This window comes from Mobula birostris (assembly GCF_030028105.1).
Source record: "Mobula birostris isolate sMobBir1 chromosome 1 unlocalized genomic scaffold, sMobBir1.hap1 SUPER_1_unloc_1, whole genome shotgun sequence".
In the NCBI taxonomy this organism is placed as follows: Eukaryota; Metazoa; Chordata; class Chondrichthyes; order Myliobatiformes; family Myliobatidae; genus Mobula; species Mobula birostris.
The window spans coordinates 1,028,231-1,046,842 of record NW_027274035.1 but is presented as its reverse complement, the minus strand read 5'-3'; the positions used below and the strand labels follow the sequence as shown (position 1 = coordinate 1,046,842).

At 41.4% G+C, this 18,612-nt stretch overlaps 1 protein-coding gene across 1 annotated transcript in view; it reads left to right on the top strand.

The window, feature by feature from the left end:
• LOC140191985 (regulator of G-protein signaling 22-like) overlaps positions 1-18,612 on the top strand; it is a 204,855-nt gene that overhangs the window by 75,772 nt on the left and 110,471 nt on the right. Inside the window, exons 6-10 of the mRNA XM_072249889.1 lie at positions 5,758-6,019; positions 8,964-9,125; positions 9,716-9,881; positions 15,285-15,359; positions 15,490-15,635. Coding sequence (XP_072105990.1) covers positions 5,758-6,019; positions 8,964-9,125; positions 9,716-9,881; positions 15,285-15,359; positions 15,490-15,635 — 811 coding nt within the window. The remainder of the gene's footprint in view (positions 1-5,757; positions 6,020-8,963; positions 9,126-9,715; positions 9,882-15,284; positions 15,360-15,489; positions 15,636-18,612) is intronic.

Sequence of the window (18,612 nt, the reverse complement as noted above, 5' to 3'; positions counted from 1 at the left end):
CCCAATTTCAGAAAATAACTCTGAGATATAAGCAGCATCTTGGGTGGTTTCATTATTAATCTTGCCAATAATTCAATTTGTCTCATCTCCCAAGTGTTCTAAAACATAGAGCATTACCAAAACTAATTTTGCCTGTTGCTTGCTCAAGGTATTGATCCCTCTCGTGTCCTCAATCTCAGTTCAGTTTCATCTTTTTCTGTAGGTAACTCAGCTGGTTTACTTCTGTAATATCTAGCGTATTTACCATAGAAATTGCAGTAGCATATCCCCATCACAAGTCCAATAAAAGCCCCCTTCTTCACCTCTACTGTGCTTTAATTAATTCGTTCGTTAGCTAATCAACCAGCATTGATAGATTCCAGTTGCCCTGATGCCATTTCTTCATGATTTCAATGTCCTGATGAAGCCTCTCACCATGCTCAACACTGACTGCACCATTACCTGCAGGGAAGAAATCTAAATGGGAATGCAGTAAATGAATCTGTAGTGACATTTTGCACTTCATGTTTTTGTGTGCTTGAAGCTTGTTGTCAACCAACTGCACATAGTTTGGCGCTCTGTAGTTGTCAAGAAAATTTTCAACATCCTTGGATATCTTCCATGTGATTTTCTCCGGTCCTACTATAATTTATTTGAATTGTCTGTCATTGCTGATCTGTTTGATTTGTGGACCAATAAAAATACCTTCCTTGATTTTAACATCAGTTATTCTGGGAAACATCTGTCTCAAATATTGAAATCCTTCCCGGAAATATATGGCCTTTCGAAAACCTGTCCTGTAATGCAGCATCCATCCTGTCCAGGCATACCCGGACAAGATAGAAAACTTTAAATCTTACATTGTGGCCAACATTTTAATTGACTTAAATTATAAATTGAAATAACATGTTAGTCAATTTTTTTAAAAAAAGGTGATATCAGGGAAATTTCACGGTGATTTTCATGATCAGCAGTCCAAAATCCATAAGACACAGCCAAAGGTATTCAATAGTTCAATGGTTCAATTTAATGTCAGAGAATGTATACAGTATACAAACAGAAATCCTCACCCTTTGCAGATATCAGTGAAATGGAGAGACAAGACAAAGAATGAATGACAGAAAAATACAATCCCAAAGCCCCCCCTCCCCCCCATGCACAAGCAGCAGCTGAAGCATATCCTTCCCTCCTCACCCTCCCCTCACCATCTAACAGAATGCATCCACCCTCCAAGCAATAGCAGACCCCCAGGAAACAAAATCCTTGTTGTCCATTGTTTTTTAATTCCTTCATGGCCAACACAAAATTTTGGGAATCAAGGCCTATTTGGAGTTTGGAAATCAGCTATAGTGAGCCTTTGTTCAATTTGTGATTAATGAGTTGCCCCAGCAGAGAGCCTTAGTGGACATAATGACTAAATGGCCTTTCTCTGCGCAATAATGAATTGTCTAATTCTAACAAAATCATCATAAGTCAATTCATTTCCAAACCCTCTGCTGAAGACTCAAGACTAAAAAGAATAATTTATCTTCCCATTATGGAATTGCCAAAATTTGCAAATATGCAGGAAGAAAGTTGGATAGTGCTGCAAATGGTGCAAAGGAGTATGACTCAGTACTAATTTAAAAATGCAAACAACGGGAATTCTGCAGGTGCTGGAAATTCAAGCAACACACGGCAAAGTTGCTGGTGAACGCAGCAGGCCAGGCAGCATCTCTAGGAAGAGGTACAGTCGACGTCACCTCCCCCTCGTACCCCATCCATTATTTATTTTTATACACACATTCTTTCTCTCACTCTCCTTTTTCTCCCTCTGTCCTTCTGACTATACCCCTTGCCCATCCTCTGGGTTTCCCCGCTCCCCCATTGTCTTTCTCCCCAGACCTCCTGTCCCATGATCCTCTCATATCCCTTTTGCCAATCACCTGTCCAGCTCTTGGCTCTATCCCTCCCCCTCCTGTCTTCTCCTATCATTTTGGATCTCCCCCTCCCCCTCCCACTTTCAAATCTCTTCCTTCAGTTAGTCCTGACGAAGGGTCTCGGCCTGAAACATCGACTGTACCTCTTCCTAGAGATGCTGCCCGGCCTGCTGCGTTCACCAGCGACTTTGATGTGTGTCGCATGACTCAGTACTATCCTGTTGGGTCGCTAACTCCTGCATGGCCCAGTCACAGTAGATCAGTAATAAGACAGGCATAAGCTTAGATACTGTCATTTCACATTCTGCCAACGGTAGCTTAGGCATCTGCAGATTGAGAGTCATTGACCATAAGGGTCAACAACTGGCCAGGAGAATACATTTCTTTCTTTTCTCTCCACCAATTAATATGTTGAGTAACCAAATAAAAGATGAGAGATGGGCTGCCGAAGTGTTAATTTCCGTGCCAGATGATATGAATTGCAGGATTGATTGATGTTCCTGTCCATCTAGCTTGAAGAAATTCTGTTTTATTGGACAGAATGTATTAACAAAATCATTGAGTGACAAATAAATGAATGAAAAAAAATAATAACAGGAGTGTACATAGATATTTAAAAAATGTTAATGAAGTGAGTTATATATATAGGCATCCGTTAGTCTTGCAAGACCATGGATCTGCTCCTGGAAAGTCTTCACTCTCCAGGGCGCAGGCCTGGGCAAGGTTGTATGGAAGACCAGCAGTTGCCCATGCCGCAAATCTCCCCTCTCCATGACACCAATGTTGTCCAAGGGAAGGGCATTAGGACCCATACAGCTTGGCAGCAGTGTCGTCGCAGAGCAATGTGTGATTAAGTGCCTTGCTCAAGGACACAACATGTTCCCTCGGCTGGGGCTCGAACTCAGGACCTTCAGGTAGCTAGTCCAATACCTTAACCACTTGGCCACGTGCCCACAATGAAGTGAGTATTTGTTCAATAAATATTGGGTCTGAGGAATTAATAAAGGAAATGAAGGGTTAACATATGAGGAGCATTTAGCAGCTTTGGGCCTATACTCACTGGAATTTAGAAGAATGCATGGGGATTAAAACCTACCGAATGTTGAAAGGAATAGATAGTGTGGATGTGGAGAGAATGTTTCCTGTGGATTGGTATCCAGAACTAGAGGGCACAGCCTCAAAATTGAGGGGTGACATTTTAGTACAGAGGTAAGGAGGAACTATTTTAGCCAGAGAGGGGTGAATTTGTGGAATGCTCTGACACAGACTGCGGTGGAGGCCAAGTCTGTGGGTATGCTTAAGGCAGAAGTTGATAGTTTTCTGATCGTCAGGGCATCAAAGGATATGGCGGGAAGACAGGTGTATGGGGTTGAGTGGGATCCAGGATCAGCCATGATGAAATGACGGAGCAGACTCAATAGGCTGAATGGCCTAATTCTGCTTCTATGTCCTATGGTCTAAACCAAAGAGATGGTAGAATAATAAAACAAGAATTTTGTATCAGCCATTATTTTACAAGTACCATCCCAGAAGTAGCTGTAAACCAGGAACTGGGAGGTGGAACTCAGGTGGGGGGTGGTGCAATTACTGTCTTCAGTGATGAATTATTGGTGCCATGGGCTGACAAATCAGAAGATCCTGGACTGTTTTCATTCTAGGGTTTTAAAAGGAGTTGCTGGTCAAATGCTTGATGTGTTAGTCCAAAATTTTCTAAATTCAGTAAGGTTCCATTTGATCAGAAAATAGCAAAATGTACTTCTTGCACTCAAAAAGAGAGGGAGATGCTTGAATATATACACCAGATAGCTTATAGACCTGACACCGATTGGAGGAATGTTTCACCTAGGACCTATACTCTGGCTATCACAAAAGGCAGGATGTCCCAGTGACTGCCCATTTGAAGTCAATTTCCCATTCCCATATTGAAGTGTCTGTCCATAGTGAGGCCAAACTCAAGTTGGAGGAGCAACCCCTCATTCTATCTGGGTAGCCTCCAACCTAATGGCATGAACATCAATTTCTCTGTCTTCTGGTAATCACTTGCCCTTCTCAACCTTTTTCTTTCTCCAGGCCCCATTCCAGTTACCCTCTCAACCCTTCTGTTCCCATGGTCATCGCCTCATTCTGGTTCCCTCCACCCCCCCCCCGTCCCTTAATTCATTTGTTCACTGCCCTCTCCTGTTAGATTCCTCCTTCTTCAGCCCTTTACCTCTACCACTTATCACCTCCCAGGATTTTACTTCAGCTTTGTCCTGCACCCATTCACCTTCCCCCTCACCTGGTCTTACCTTTCACCTTCCAGCTTGTACTCTATCCCTCCTGTCACCTTGTTCTCCCTTCTATCTCCTTCCTTTCCAGTCCTGATGAAGCATCTCAGCCCAAGATGTTGAATGTTTATTCCTCTCCATAGATACTGCCTGAATCGCTGACTTGCTCCAGCATTTCTTGTATGTTGTTCAAGATTTCCAGTCTTTCTCGAATCTGTTGTGTTTATCATCTATCTTAATAATCTATGATTGGGAAAATGTTAGAAATTATTATCAAGGACATTCCAATAGGTCTTGGAAAAATTCAGTGTAATGTGGTTTAGTGTGAATGGTGAACCAACCATGTTTCATCAATTTATTGAGTTCTCTTAAGAAGTAACATGCACAGTGGATAATGATGAATGGTGAGTGCCCAGGTGAATAATACATAAAAGGCCAGTATTAGATGCAGCAAGTAATTCAGGAGACTAATAGAATGTTATTGTTTGCTGCTTGAAGAACTTACCACAAAACTAAGAAGATTTTGTTTCAGCTATGTAGAATATTGGTGAGGCCATATCTGCAGTACTATGTGCAATACTGTTCTTCATATGTGAGAGGTGATGCTAATGTGTTGAAACAGCTTAGAGTGCAATATTAGAAATGGGCAGGTAGCTTTTTTGAGGAAATATTAGGCTAATTTTGTACCTGCTCAAGTTTGGAAGGGGTGTTATGATCCCAAGGGCTTGATAGGCTGGATCTAGAGATTGTTTCATTTTGTAGGAGAATCTAGTACAAAGCCTCAATTTAGTAATAATTCTTAAAAGATCATTCACTTAAGACAAGGAGTTAGTGATTTTTACAACCCTCCCCACCCTCCCCCCACCAAGGTGTGAGAAGTCTTTGGAACTCTCTTCAAAGACAATGGAAGCTGTGTTTTTGAATATTTTCAAACTACACTGTGTGAAGGGTTAATGTGCGTCAATAAAACTGCAGATTTGGGATTATAATCATATCAGCCATCTTATTAAATGACTCAAGGGGCTAAGTGAGCCTATTTCTGTTCCTATTTATGTTTGTTCCTATGTTATCCTTACTAGTTGAAAGAAAGGAAAGCAGTTCACTATCATGACTGCTGTAATTTTTATTTTTATTCTTAGTGATTTTATTTTGTATTTGAATTGCTCTAGGAATTTCTCTATTGGAGGAAGTTCTGGTCAGTGTTGAAGTTGAAAAACCAAAAGTTAGATCCCTAGGAAGCAGACGTTACTCAAAAGCAATAAAGTTAATGAGTGATCGTGACAAATGCATCAAAGATCTTTCCAGACCAAAAGTTGTGGATAATGAACTGTTTGCATTCGTGCCTGAATATCCTTTGCATATGTCAGGAACAACTTTTCTTGAAGTGAAGTCAGAGAGTGGAACTGAGCACAAGGTAGAAGCGGATGACCAAGTCATTACAGAAGACGAAACAAAGACACATGAATACAAGGTGGGAGCAGAAGATGCCACAATACTACAGAATTCATGGGGTGACCAACCCTCCAGTACTGATGCAAAGAGTGTCACAGAGACTGAGCCTGTGGTTTCAAACTCTCCTGATGTAACTGCAGAGAGCCTGTTGACAGTGAAGGATAATGGAAAGGGTCAACATTTTGCAGGCAACTTGATTGAGGAAATTACAGAATCTGATTCTTCAAGTGAAGGTGACAGAGACTTCTACACAACACCAAGTTATCGCTATAATTTCAAGAACAGAAAGGGTATTGAAAAATTCAGGAAGTTCATTCTGGGAACAGCTGGTGAGAAATACTGGTGGTTGTGGATAGATATTGAACGACTAAAGGCTATAGAAGATGGCAAAAAGAGACAGAGGTGAGACAGAATTTTATTTTAGAAGCTTAGACTAAAGGAATCAAAATGAATGAGAAAGGAGATCAATGAAAGATTAACTTTTTAAAAAAAAAGGCCTATGCAACCTGTCAGTTGATTCATTCAGTAAGAATCAAGCTGAATATGAGGAGAGGAAGAAAATGAAGAGGAGAATATTACAGCCGAAGGAATAAGAGAAGAGAATATCAGTTAAAATATATATGATACTACAAGTCTTTTATGGTAGGAAGGTAGTGGCACTTATAACAAAAGAAGGTGTTGTATGCAAAGATGCTGAAGGGGATTTTGTTATCTGCTCTTAGGAAGCAGAATAATGGAATATTGATGTGGGACAGTTGAGGGGCTGGAATTGTTAATGGATGCTCTCTATGTTATATCTAAATTAATGATAAAGATTGCAGAAAGACTGGTCATATTCTTCTAATCCTCCCCAGATACAGAGAATGCTAGAGGACTAGAGAATAGGAAATGTGGCACCCTTATTCAAACCCAGTATAAGACAACTACGAGCTGGTCAGTTTAAGTTCTGTGCTGGGAATCTTTTAGAAATCTTTCGGAGGAAAATAAATTGGCATTTTGAGATTTTTTAATGAATGGAGAGAGCTATTTCATTTATCAAAAATAAATCATGTTTGAGTAGCCTGTTTGCATTTCTGGCTGAGGTAACTGAAAGGATTGATGGGACAAGTGTATAAGAAGTTGTGTGGAAATACCTATATTAAATTCTGCCAGGCAGGATTGAAGACTGTGTTCTAAAGGCACCACTGGAAGCTTGAATAAATAAAAACGGCTCAAAGGCAAAAAAAAATCACTAAAAGTTTCCCACACTGGGAGATGCATATTGTACCCCAGGTACCAGTGTTGGGCCATTCCATTTTCTAATGTATATTAAAAGCTTGGTTATAGTACACAAAGTGAAATTTGATTCCACATTAGAGATAAGGTAAACAGGGAGCATGAAAATAATAAATTGTTGGAGTGCATTGGCAGGTGAAATAGTGTTGTGAAATGTTATGGTAATTTTACTAGAGGCTTTTGGCTAGATGTCACGGAGATTTGGGGGCAAGAAAGTGGGAGCATAGAAGGGCTCACATTTAAAAACCTATTTCAGGAAACTCACAGCACCAATATCTTTGGAAGTAACTAAAATGCTTTGGGGGAACATTTAAACTTGATTGGCAAAGGGATGGGAAGCTGTGCAATGATTCAGAAGGGAGAAAGACGGCACCATAAGTGGAAGACAGAAATAGTAAGAGGGTTTGAAATGATGAAAACAAGACAGAACTGAAGTCTCTTTGGGCTTATTTGTAAATAACTAAATCCAAGGAGTACAATGAATGAGGTAAACAGTTGAGAGTACAAGTTGAGACAGGAAAGTATAGTATAGTTATTGATGCCAGAAGTTTGATCTAAAATCAAAAATGCTGGAGACATTTCATGGTCCAGATAGCATAATATGGAGAGTGAAACATTTAATGTCCAGGTTAGATCTTTGGTTAGATGGGAGTATACAATTATAAGTATTGTGTACATATAGATTAAGGATGGGCAGGACTGGGAGCTTAACATTCCTACAGAATCTACTGATGAAATAAAAAATGTTGTGTGAGTGTTAGCCGTATTGGTTAATGAAACAATCTGAGAAGGGCTGATCTGTTCCAATGATCATCAAATGATAATCCAAAACTAAAGACCAAAACGGGAGAAGATCACATGTCATGAAGTTACTGTAGATCTCTCAAGTTTGAGAAATATGAAGTCGTAGAACAATGCTGAATGGATACAGGCCCTTCAGCCCAACAAGTCGATGCCAAGCACTGTGCCCACCCAGCTAGTGTCAATTTCCTGCCCATATCTCTCTAAGCCTTGCCCCTCCTTGTACCTATCCTATGCTTCTTAAATTGAATTATTTAATAGGAAAGCAAATTTATAAACGATGTTCTGAAATTGTTTGTCCTCTTCCTTAACTATGGCTTCCAGCACAGGTAACAGGGCTCTGACCTGTGCCAGTTTCATTTTCTGTACTTCTGCTTTACGAGTCACATGGAGACCTCACCATGGATAGCTGATTTCCTTGAAGTACAATGTATACCAAGCCAACACACACAAAGTGCTGGAGGAACTCAGCAGGTCAGGCAGCATATGTGGAAATGAATAAATAGTCGACATTTTGGGCCAAGACCCTTCTTCAGGACTGAAAAGGGAAGGGAGAAAATGCCAGAATAAAAAGATGGGGGGAGGGGAAGGAGGCTAGCTGGAAGGTGATAGGTGATGGTCAAGTGGTAGAAAGGAAGAAATCTGATAGGAGAGCAAAGTGGTCCATAGAAAAAAGGAAAGGACGAGGGGACCCAGAGGAAATTAAGAGGTAGATGAGAAGAAGTATATACCATCAACACACATCAAAGTTGCTGGTGAACGCTGCAGACCAGGCAGCATCTCTAGGAAGAGGCCTGCTGCGTTCACCAGCAACTTTGATGTGTGTTGCTTGAATTTCCAGCGTCTGCAGAATTCCTGTTGTGTGAGGTAGATACCATTGTGTTTTTACAGCAATCTGATAGGTTCAGAGTCACAAACAGTGCAGATAATTTATTCTTAGAATTCTATGATATTTACTGCACTGTGGAGCTGCCATGATGGGATTTTAATTTTTTACATTTGTGTCTGTTAAGGTTACAAATGTACTTTAGTTCCCTGTCAGTTTTAGATTGATTTTCTCCAGTCTCCATTCTACTTGAAATAAAACTAAACCCACTGAAATATGCACAGATTTGTTTAATTACAATTCTATTTATCTGAATACATACTATTAACACTGACCTTTATCCAACTTTAGTCTTTACTATTCGTTCAAGTAATTTTGCATGTTAAGGTTTTCTGTTTTTTTCCTGTATGAATAATTAATGTTTATTTGTTCCTCATTTTAAAGATATCTGAACATAATACAGAATCGGTATTTGTTTAGCAATGGTGAATACTACATAAGTGCAGAGGCACGAGCAAGGCTGGGATTGTCATTCACATCACAATGGACAATGGAAAAATTATGTCAGATTCAGAAAGAGATAGCAGAACCTCTACTTTTATACTGGTGAGCACAGGAAGAGCACTAGTAAATTTATATTAGTGTTCCAAGCAAAATTAAAAAATTGTGAATGTTAGCTATGAGATAGAATGGTTTACCCATAGTTATTATAGAAGAAGAATGCCATAAATCTGAGGTGAAACTGGATTTATTTTTATTTTTATTAGCACTGAAAATTATTGATTATATGTAAACATAAACAAACCCGGGTTCAAATCTGCCACTCTCTGTAAGGAGTTTGTACGTTCTTCCTGTAACTGTGTGGGTTTCTTCCCGAAGCTCCAGTTTCCTCCCACATTCCAAAAGCCTACCGGTTAGTAGATTAATTGGTCACATAGGTGTAATTGAGTGGCATGGGCCCATTGGGCTGGAAGGAGCTGTATCCGTGCTGTATCTCTGAAATTAAATAAGAAAGAATTTCAGTGTCAGTAAGAAGCAGTCAAATATTGCAAAGTAGGTTTTTCCTTTTGCAATAGTGATTTAACAAATGTCTATTTGTGATGTTCAAAGGGCTCTTTTCTGCACATTAGTCTTTCAAATTGACAAGAATCCCAACAAGAAAAAGTTTGAATTCTTACTTTTTATTTCTATTTTAGGGGTCCAAGGTATTGCATGAACCAAGAATATCCCATAAGAGAAGCTGGTGTTGTGCTGAAAGATTGGGAGCATCACCAGTTGAGATCTAAACGTAATGTAGGCCCCTTTCCTAAGACTGCTGACATATGCCTGTTTGATACCAAGTTGGACCACAGTCAAAAACCAGTAAGTATCATATTAAGTTCTTGCAATTAGCGATTTCTGAAGGAAAATGTATGTGGAGGGACATGTAGGGCTACGATTGAGATAAGAATGGAACTTGCTAAAATAGATTGTAAATTCCTGCTGAATTGTCTGCTGTCAAAATTTATCTCACATTGTGGAAACATGCAAATAATTATATAATGTGGACAAAAGCTGCTATCTTGTAAAATCATTTGAGTTTTGCACATCAGTACAATGCAAAGTACAGGAGATCCAACCACCATTTGAAAGCTGACGGTCTATCCAGACTTCTCTTAGCTGTTATAGCTACAGAGCCATCTCTGAAAGAGATCTTTTACTACAGGGAAGTACCTACAGCTCAATATCTCTGGTACAAGTCTGGAAGTACACATGTACTGTTCTATCTAAAGTGGTGGACACGGTGACTCATGATTGGAAAGGAGAGCCAGCCATAGAATTGAAACCTTACCAGGCTCAATGGAAGGAGCTCACAGTCCAAGCAGGATATTTACTATGGGGCTACTGTGCTGTCATTCCTCCAGTATTATGAAAGCAAGTGCTTGATGCAGGACACAGAGGCATAGTGTGCATGAAAGTAATTGCATGTGGTCACTTCTGGTGGCCAGGATGAGATGTAACTATTGAAGAGAAGGCCAAAGCATGCCCACATTGTCAGTGAGTGAGAAATGTTCTTCAACGTGCTCCTTTACATCCATGGAATGGCCTGAAGAACCATGGCAGGGGATTCACATAGATTTTGCAGGACCCGAGATTGCCATCACGAATAGCACCACATATGGAAAAAGCATTGAGGAGCTAAGTTCCATTTTCAGCTGCTTTGGGCTTCCTCGACAGCTTGTAAGTGACAATGTTTGAAGTGTTCAAGACATTCATGGTTGGAAACAGGGTTCAGCACATCAAGTCAACACCATATCATTAGCCACTAAAGGCCTTGCTGAATGATTCGTACAAACATTGAAACAAGTTCTCAGTGGGAAGTGGATCCTTCAACTAGCATCTTAGCACTTTCTTGCTGACGTCCACAACACACCTCAACGCCTCCAGCAAAATGGCTCCAGTTGCTGCACTGATGAAAAGACAGCTTTGCACCCAGTTTGACCTGCTTAGACCCCAAACACAAAACTGTATGTTTTGTAACTTCAAAAACTTAAACTAATACAAAGGAAGACAGGGGAGTCCAAAATTTGAGTCTAACTTAATGTTTGCTTTAAGTGAGGTGCACACGTATCAAGTGGCAGCGTGATGATGTATGCAATTTGCTATTTATACACAGAACTCATCATGAATTATTTAAATGAACAAGAATACTTAATCATATACACACACACAAGATTACTAAAATATTAAATATGCAACAAAAACATTGTGCTAAATGAACAGAATACCCAAGCAGAGAGATGTACCAAATGCAGTACAAAAGTTTCACTACAGCAGAGAGTATACAGGTTTCCCCCACCATCCGAAGGTAGAGCGTTCCTATGAAATGGTTCGGAAGCCGAAATGTCGCAAAGCGAAGAAGCTATTACCATTTATTCATATGGGAAAATTTTGTGAGTGTTTGCAGACCCAAAAATAACCTACCAAATCGTGCCAAATAACACATAAAACCTAAAACAACAGTAACATATAGTAAAAGCAGGAATGATATGATAAATACACAGCCTATATAAAGTAGAAATACTTTTCCACGATCATTACTGCACTGTTCTCCGTAGCGAAAATTTCACGCAAGCGCTGTTGGCAAAAACACGGCGCAAGTGCTCTCCAGTAATCTTTAAGCTATGAAGCTGCCAAATCATACCAAATAACACGTAAAAATACACAGCCTGTATAAAGTAGAAATAATGTATGTATAGTGTAGTATCACTTACCGGAATCGGGACAGCGCAAAGCACACTGATGATGGTGTGTTAGGCTGAGTCGTCGCAGGTTGGGGTGGTGCAGTGGCCCCCACCCTCCGGGCCACCAACCGATACCGATTCGCGAAGCATGCAGGGTTGCAGCGGTAGCCGGGAGGCACACAGCACATCTTTAAGAAAAAAAGCCGAAACAAACATGCTAATTAATTAGGTGCCGCCCGGCACGTAATTGTCGGGTGGCACCTAGTTAATTAGCATGTTTATTTCAGCTTTTTTCTTAAAGATGTGCTGTGTGCCTCCCGGCTACCACTGCATTCTCCGCGAATCGGTATCTGTCCGTAGCCCAGGGGTTGGGGTGGTGGGACACTGGGGTGTCACCTCATCGTCATCTGTTTCCATCAGGGCAGCCTGCTCATCTTCTCCTATGTTTGCCTGCTTCGATGTCGAAGGTCGAGGTTCATCGTCTGCTGTGGCTGATGTGGAAGGCTTGCTTGGCTGCTGAGCCTCGTGCATTTTTCTATCACACAGTTCTTTGTAAACACTCAAACCATCTTGCAAATATCCCCTAAACCTACGTACCCTTTCAAAATTAAAGTCGTACTTTAACATTGCAGCGAAAATCTCACGCAGTTGCTTCACTTTCGCTACTGCATTCGGTTTCGATTGTTATCCTTTCCTCTTCCAATTGCATCAGCTCTTCATCTATCAGTTCTTGGTCATGGGTTGCCAAACCTCTTCAACATCATGTCCGTCAGCTTCCACAAGCCAAACTCATTTTGTCCTTACTTTGTTCACCACAATCAAAACGCTTAATTATGTCTAGTTTTACGCTAAGTGTAACACCCTTACAAGCTCGTTTAAGCTTTTCCGATACCTTAGAACTCATCTTGCAAACGACTGCTCACAGGCACGAGTTTAAGCAATGCCAGCAAGAATGCAGTTCTGAATCCGGGGGAGAGTGGCTGTTTGGGGCGTGCGCTGCCTTTTATTGTGCGCTGATTTTTTCGCACGCTGATTTTTTTATCGCGCGCTGCTTTTTTTTCGTAATAATGAAAACACCTTCTGAAAGTGAAAATAGGGTGCTAATGCAGGTCTTTCATAACAATGAGGTGTCGTAAAGCGAACGTTCGAAAAGCAGGGGACACCTGTGCTTGCCCAGAACTACATCTCTGGAACAAAGCTGATACTTGTGACAGTGGTGGTACAAACTGGTAATGTGTCATACACAGTGGAACCTAGTAACCACAACATCTGGAGCAGACAAGTTGATCAGCTGTTCCCACTCTGAAGCTACTGAAAACCAACGCAAACTGACCAATCCAGATCCAGCTGTAGAAATGGGACAGGATTCTAAGGCAACAACTGCAAAACTTCTGTTAAGATCAAATAACACAGACATTGCTCCTCCATCACCTGTGCTTTCTGAGTATTCTCCCTACTGACAATGCAGTGCCCAAGTCAAGATCTATACATACACCACCAAGAGATAAAATGTCTTTGGCGTCATCCTCCAGGTCGTCAGTTCCTTCACAGGAACAGGCAGCCTCCAGACAGATTGAATCTCCAGTTTAGTGACTAACCCTCAGCACGTGGGAAGAATAATCCCCAGGGTTATGTCTGGGTGTAGAAACAGTCCCCTGCTTAGAAAAAAAAGATGTCTTTTGTTGTTGGTTGAATTTGATGATTACTCCACTGAATGTCAGCAGCTGGTCTGTGTATGGGAAGGGGGAGAAACCTCTAAAATACGTGGGGAGGGGAGGGATGTGTTATGTACAGTGGTGTGCAAAAGTTTGGGCACCCCTGGTCAAAATTTCTGTTACTATGAATAGCTAAGTGAGTAAAAGATGACCTGATTTCCAAAAGGCATAAAGTTAAAGATGACACATTTCTTTAATATTTTAAGTAGATTACTTTTTTATTTCCATCTTTTACAGTCTCAAAATAACAAAAAAGGAAAAGGGCCCGAAGCAAAAGTTTGGGCACCCTGCATAGTCAGTACTTAGTAACACCCCCTTTGGCAAGTATCATAGCTTGTAAACACTTTCTGTAGCCAGTTAAGAGTCTTCTAATTCTTATTTGGGGGATTTTCGCCCATTCTTCCTTGCAAAAGGCTTCTAGTTCTGTGAGATTCTTGGCTGTCTTGCATGCACTGCTCTTTTGATTTTCACAGATTTTCGATGTTTAGGTCGGGGGACTGTAAGGGCCATGGCAAAACCTTCAGCTTGCGTCTCTTGAGGTAGTCCATTTTGGATTTTGAAGTGTGTTTAGGATCATTATCCTGCTGTAAAACCCAGGCTCTTTTCACCTTCGGCTTTTTTACAGATGGTGTGATGTTTGCTTCCAGAATTTGCTGGTATTTAATTGAATTCCCTCTACCAGTGAAATGTTCCCTGTACCACTGGCTGCAACACAAGCCCAAAGCATGATCGATCCACTCCTGTGCTTAACAGTTGGAGAGATGTTCTTTTCATGAAATTCTGTACCCTTTTTACTCCAAACATACCTTTGCTCATTGCAGCCAAAAAGTTCTATTTTAACTTCATCAGTCCATAGGACTTGTTTCCAAAATACATCAGGCTTGTTTAGATGTTCCTTTGCAAACTTCTGACACTGAATTTTGTGTTGGGGATGCAGGAAAGGTTTTCTTCTGATGATTCTTCCATGAAGGTCATATTTGTGCAGGTGTCGCTGCACAGTAGAACAGTGCACCACCACTCCAGAGTCTGCTAAATCTTCCTGAAGGTCTTTTGCAGTCAAATGGGGGTTTTGATTTTCCTTTCTAGCAATCCTACGAGCAGTTCTCTCAGAAAGTTTTCTTGGTCTTCCAGACCTCAGCTTGATCTCCACCATTCCTGTTAACTGCCATTTCTTAATTACATTACGAACTGAGGAAACGGCAAACCTGAAAACGCTTTGCTATCTTCTTATAGCCTTCTCCTGCTTTTTGGGCATCATTTATTTTAATTTTCAGAGTGCTAGGTAGCTGCTTAGAGGAGCCCATGGCTGCTGATTATTGGGACAAGATCTGAGGAGTCAGGGTATTTATAAAGCTTTGAAATTTGCATCACATGGCCTTTCCTAATGATGACTGTGAACAAGCCATAGCCCTAACAAACGAATTAAGATCTGAGACCTTGGTAAAAGTTATCTGAGAGCTCAAATCTCTTGGGGTGCCCAAACTTTTGCATGGTGCTCCTTTCCTTTTTTCACTCTAAAATTGTACAAGACAAAAATAATACACTAATCTTGCTTAAAATGTTGAAAAGAATGTTTGATCTTTAACTTTATGACTTTTGGAGATCAGTTCATCTTTTACTCACTTAGCTATTCACAGTAACATAAATTTTGACCAGGGTGCCAAACTTTTGCATGCCACTGTATTCATGTATGTTCTGACCCTTACGGATTGCTGTCAAGCTTCCCGGTGTATTCAGTGAGAGGATATTCTGAGTAGATGATGTACAAGTAAAATAAACAGCTGTATGTTTGTTCCTTACCTCCAACTCTTGTGTGTGTTATTCAGGGCCACCCGGCTTCCCAGAACCATCAACATAACAAAACTCAAAGGAACCATTTAATGGTAAATAGAGAGAAAAAGGTAAATAAAGGCAAGTGTGATGTGATCAAAACATTTTTGCAAAGCATAAGTCATGCATATTATTACATATATAATATAGGTTGCTTTGAAGGAAAATAAAAATAATTTCCATTTAATTATGTTTCTGCAGTATTTTCAACCATTGATTGACTTTCAGGAGAAAGACTCAGTGAAGGAAAAGAAACGAAAAGAAGCTAGTTTTCTGACTCAACCGAAAGTTATGCAGCGTGGGAAGTTATTGAACAATGGCCCCGATGCCCAGAAAGAGAGTTTGGAGTGAGTTGCAATTCCCTTACTGTTTTGATAATTAGTTACTAGTTTTAATATTGAAATGCTGATTGGGACTAAAATCAATCTTTTCCTGTTTGGATTTTTTATTACAAAAATTGCAATCTAAGAGATTATTACTCAAGGTAATTCAAAACACCATTCAGTTGAATTACCACAGTTTTGAGCAAACAGGATGGCTCAAGGACATTGCAAAAGGTTTTTTTTAATTGTTAATTGACTGTTCTGCCACAAGTATCACAGAGACCAAGAGAGTGACACAACTGAGAAAGTCACTGCCTCATCACGCCAGAGATGTGGGTTCAATCTGGGTGCTCTCTGTCAAAAATGAGGATCTAAGGGAAAGATTGCTCTGTCTGAGGGAAATGAGGAATTGCTGTGTTCTGTGCTTCACAGAGACATGGCTCACTCTGTACACGCCAGATACTTGATTCACAGGATGAACTGGCCTGCTGACTCTGAGAAGGCAGATAATGGGCGTCTGTGTTTCATGAGAAACCCTTTGTGGCACTCCGATCTGGTGGTTTTGTCATACACTTGATCCCACAACCTAGAACATCTAATACCTGTTCTAATTAGTAAGAGAGGTCTCATCTGCCAACAATTTTACCAGTGCCAAAGAAGAATAATATGGGCTGCCTTAACGACTATCATTGACAGTGATGAAATGCTTTGAGAGGTTGGTTATGACTAGACTGAACTCCTGCCTCAGCAAGGACCTGGTCAAATTGCAATTTGCCTATCGTCACAATAGGTCAATGGCAGACATAATCTCCATGGTTTTAGACCACCTAGACAACACAAACACCTACGTCAGGATGCTTCAAAGTTGCTGGTGAACGCAGCAGACCAGGCAGCATCTCTAGGAAGAAGTGCAGTCGATGTTTCAGGCCGAGACCCTTCGTCAGGACTAACTGAAGGAAGAGTTAGTAAGAGATTTGAAAGTGGGAGGGGAAGGGGGAGATCCAAAATGAAAGGAGAAGACAGGAGGGGGAGGGATGAAGCCAAGAGCTGGACAGGTGATTGGCAAAGGGGATATGAGAGGATCATGGGACAGGAGGCCTGGGGAGAAAGACAAGGGGGGGGGAACCCAGAGGATGGGCAAGGGGTATAGTCAGAGGGACAGAGGGAGAAAAAGGAGAGTGAGAGAAAGAATGTGTGTATAAAAATAAATAACGGATGGGGTACGAGGGGGAGGTGAGGCATTAGCGGAAGTTAGAGAAGTCAATGTTCATGCCATCAGGTTGGAGGCTACCCAGACGGAATATAAGGTGTTGCTCCTCCAACCTGAGTGTGGCTTCATCTTTACAGTAGAGGAGGCCGCTAATGCCCCACCTCCCCCTCGTACCCCATCCGTTATTTATTTTTATACACACATTCTTTCTCTCACTCTCCTTTTTCTCCCTCTGTCCCTCTGACTGTACCCCTTGCCCATCCTCTGGGTTCCCCCCCCTTGTCTTTCTCCCCAGGCCTCCTGTCCCATGATCCTCTCATATCCCCTTTGCCAATCACCTGTCCAGCTCTTGGCTTCATCCCTCCCCCTCCTGTCTTCTCCTTTCATTTTGGATCTCCCCCTTGCCCTCCCACTTTCAAATCTCTTACTAACTCTTCCTTCAGTTAGTCCTGACGAAGGGTCTCGGCCTGAAATGTCGACTGTACCTCTTCCTAGAGATGCTGCCTGGCCTGCTGCGTTCACCAGCAACTTTGGTGTGTGTTGCTTGAATTTCCAGCATCTGCAGAATTCTTGTTGTTTATGTCAGGATGCTTTTCATCAGCTATAGCTCTGCATTAAAAACCATCATTCCCACAATCCTGATTGAGAAGTTGCAGACCCTGGGCCTCTGTATCTCCCTCTGTAATTGTGTCTTCAACTTCGTAACGGGAAGACCACAGTCTGTGTGGATTGGTGATAACATGTCCTCTTCGCTGACGATCAACACTGGCACACCTCAGGGGTGTGTACTTAGCCTTGCCTGTATACACATGACTGTGTGGCTAGGCATAGCTCAAATACCATTCACAAATTTGCTGACGATACAACCATTGTTGGTAGAATCTCAGGTGGTGACGAGAGGGCGTACAGGAGTGAACTATATGCCAACTAGTGGAATGGTGCCACAGCAACAACCTGGCACTCAACGTCAGTAAGACAAAAGAGCTGATTGTGGACTTCAGGAAGGGTAAGACGAAGGAACACATACCAATCCTCATAGAGGGATCAGAAGTGGAGAGAGTGAGCAGCTTCAATTTCTTGGGTGTCAAGATCTCTGAGGATCTAACCTGATCCCAACACATTAATGTAGTCATAAAGAAGGCAGACAGCAGCTATACTTTATTAGGAGCTTGAACCGATTTGGCATGCCAACAAATACACTCAAAAACTTCTATAGTTGTACCATGGAGAGCATTCTGACAGGCTGCATCACTGTCTGGTATGGAGGGGCTCCTGCACAGGACTGAAAGAAGCTGCAGAAGGTTTGTAAATCTAGTCAGCTCCATCTTGGGCACTAGCCAACAAAGTACCCAGGACATCCTTAGGCAGCGGTGTCTCAGAAAGGCAGCATCCATTATTGAGGACCTCCAGCACCCAGGGCATGCCCTTTTCTCACTGTTACCATCAGGTAGGACATACAAAAGCCTGAAGGCACACACTCAGTGATTCAGGAACAGCTTCTTCCCCTCCGCCATCTGATTCCTAAATGGACTTTGAAGCTTTGTACACTACCTCACTTTTTTTAATACAGGTGCACATTCCTTTATCCAAAATTCTGAAATCCAAAAAGCTCCAAAAACCAAAGTTTTTGTCGCTGACAGCTGATGTCACTCAGGTGTGACGTGGCAGCACTAGCAGAGGCCACCAGATGTCACTTGTAGCTCAGCACTCGTATTGGTTATACGTGCATTTGCTGTTCGCTGATATTTTGTGTTCACTGTTGAATTTGTGTTTAATTTCGCTGTGAAAATG